The following is a 1,458-nucleotide window of genomic DNA, read 5'->3' on the forward strand; positions in this document are numbered from 1 at the left end:
TGGTACAAATTCTCCCAAATTAGGTTTTCCTGAAATTTTTATCCCATTTGTTACAATGGCTTTCATCTCTTTACCTTGTTCATCAACTTCACCTTTTGAGTTTATGAATCTTTTTCCAAATGTTAGCCTTGTTATGTTGTTGAATGCTACTGATCCCAAGTAGCCCCTTAGCATCATACTTTTACTAACATTGCCTGCACGTGATATAAAAACTTTTAAAGTTCAACATCTAACGTTACGTTTTTAGCTAGCAATTAGTATGCTTAAAATATAAAAGGGTCAGACATACGGAGTATTTGTTGTAGTTTTAGTATTAAATTTACACTAAACTTTAGTATATATTATATTTGTCACCTTTTAAAGTCGTGATCTTATTATTATCCATTTAATTAAAATATTCAGTAGTATACCTACTATGCATGTACTTTTTTATGGTTGTGAAAGCTATATGTGTACTTAATTTAATATCATTTGGAACTTCCACTTTCTAAACATATATAGTATCATAAAATATTAACCAAGGTATGATAATGATCAAATTCTATAATATTCGATTAAGTAAATTCTTTGACTATGAGTTACCTAAAAAATATTGTTAATTTTTTTTATAAAGCGTGTGCTATGGGATTACTTTAAGTCTATCTCCTATATATTTTGACTGGAACAAAAAAAATAGACTTACCCTTGGAAAGTAGTACTTATACGCAACAACCTTAAATATAAAAATGTTAATTGAATTCCATCTAATGATTATTGATACGATTAATGAACTTTAATCACGTATTTTAATATTAATATTTAACTAACGAAATGATAATGATGCTCCTATCGTTTTCGGCTAATGTTGACTAAGTCGAGTTTTCACTCTTAACCCATTATTAACTACGTACATAGAAATGAAAAAAAAGATCTATCGACACCTCATAGCAACATGTGTTGTGTGAAGTGTTATATAGCTAAAGTTTAAGTATATACGACTGAAGTTTAATTATTTTTACCTTGAACTTTTGACATACACATGACTGAAGTTCATACACAATTATATGTTATTGAATTTAATCGTCTTTGTCTAAACTTCAGTCTAAAGTTAATATGCATATATTGTTGAAGTTCAATTAGAAATGCTGGAACTTCAATTTTGTCTTTAACTTTAGTGATATGTAACGTTAGACATATTCATCAAGCCTAACTTATTCTGAAGTAGGTAAAACATGCAAAGTATTTAACAGATTAATTAAATAGACATACCAGGCTTAGTACAGTCCTTGAATATACTTTCAACCATGGCAGTAACTTCATCTTCTCTAATGGGCCTAAGAGCTTCAAGTCTCTTTGTAGTAAAAAGCTCAAGATTACAAACTTTTCTAACTTTCACATAATGAGGCCCATAATCGGCCCATATCAAATCCTTCCCATTTTTACTCACATTTTCAAGAGGTTTTGTCCTAAACCTATTGG

General features: G+C 29.3%; 1 protein-coding gene across 1 annotated transcript; it reads right to left on the minus strand.

Moving 5' to 3' along the window:
* Window positions 1-6: 6 nt before the first annotated feature.
* On the minus strand, window positions 7-1,446 carry LOC102603170 (cytochrome P450 98A3-like; the record flags this gene model as incomplete). Its single annotated transcript, XM_006368038.2, has 2 exons — window positions 1,249-1,446; window positions 7-194 (listed from the first exon to the last, which is right to left on the minus strand). Coding segments are annotated over exons 1-2 (225 nt in total), but the record flags the coding sequence as incomplete, so codon positions are not given.
* Between the last annotated feature and the right edge of the window lie 12 nt (window positions 1,447-1,458).

The sequence above is a fragment of the Solanum tuberosum genome, unplaced genomic scaffold, assembly GCF_000226075.1.
Source record: "Solanum tuberosum cultivar DM 1-3 516 R44 unplaced genomic scaffold, SolTub_3.0 contig00793, whole genome shotgun sequence".
NCBI classification, from domain to species: Eukaryota; Viridiplantae; Streptophyta; class Magnoliopsida; order Solanales; family Solanaceae; genus Solanum; species Solanum tuberosum.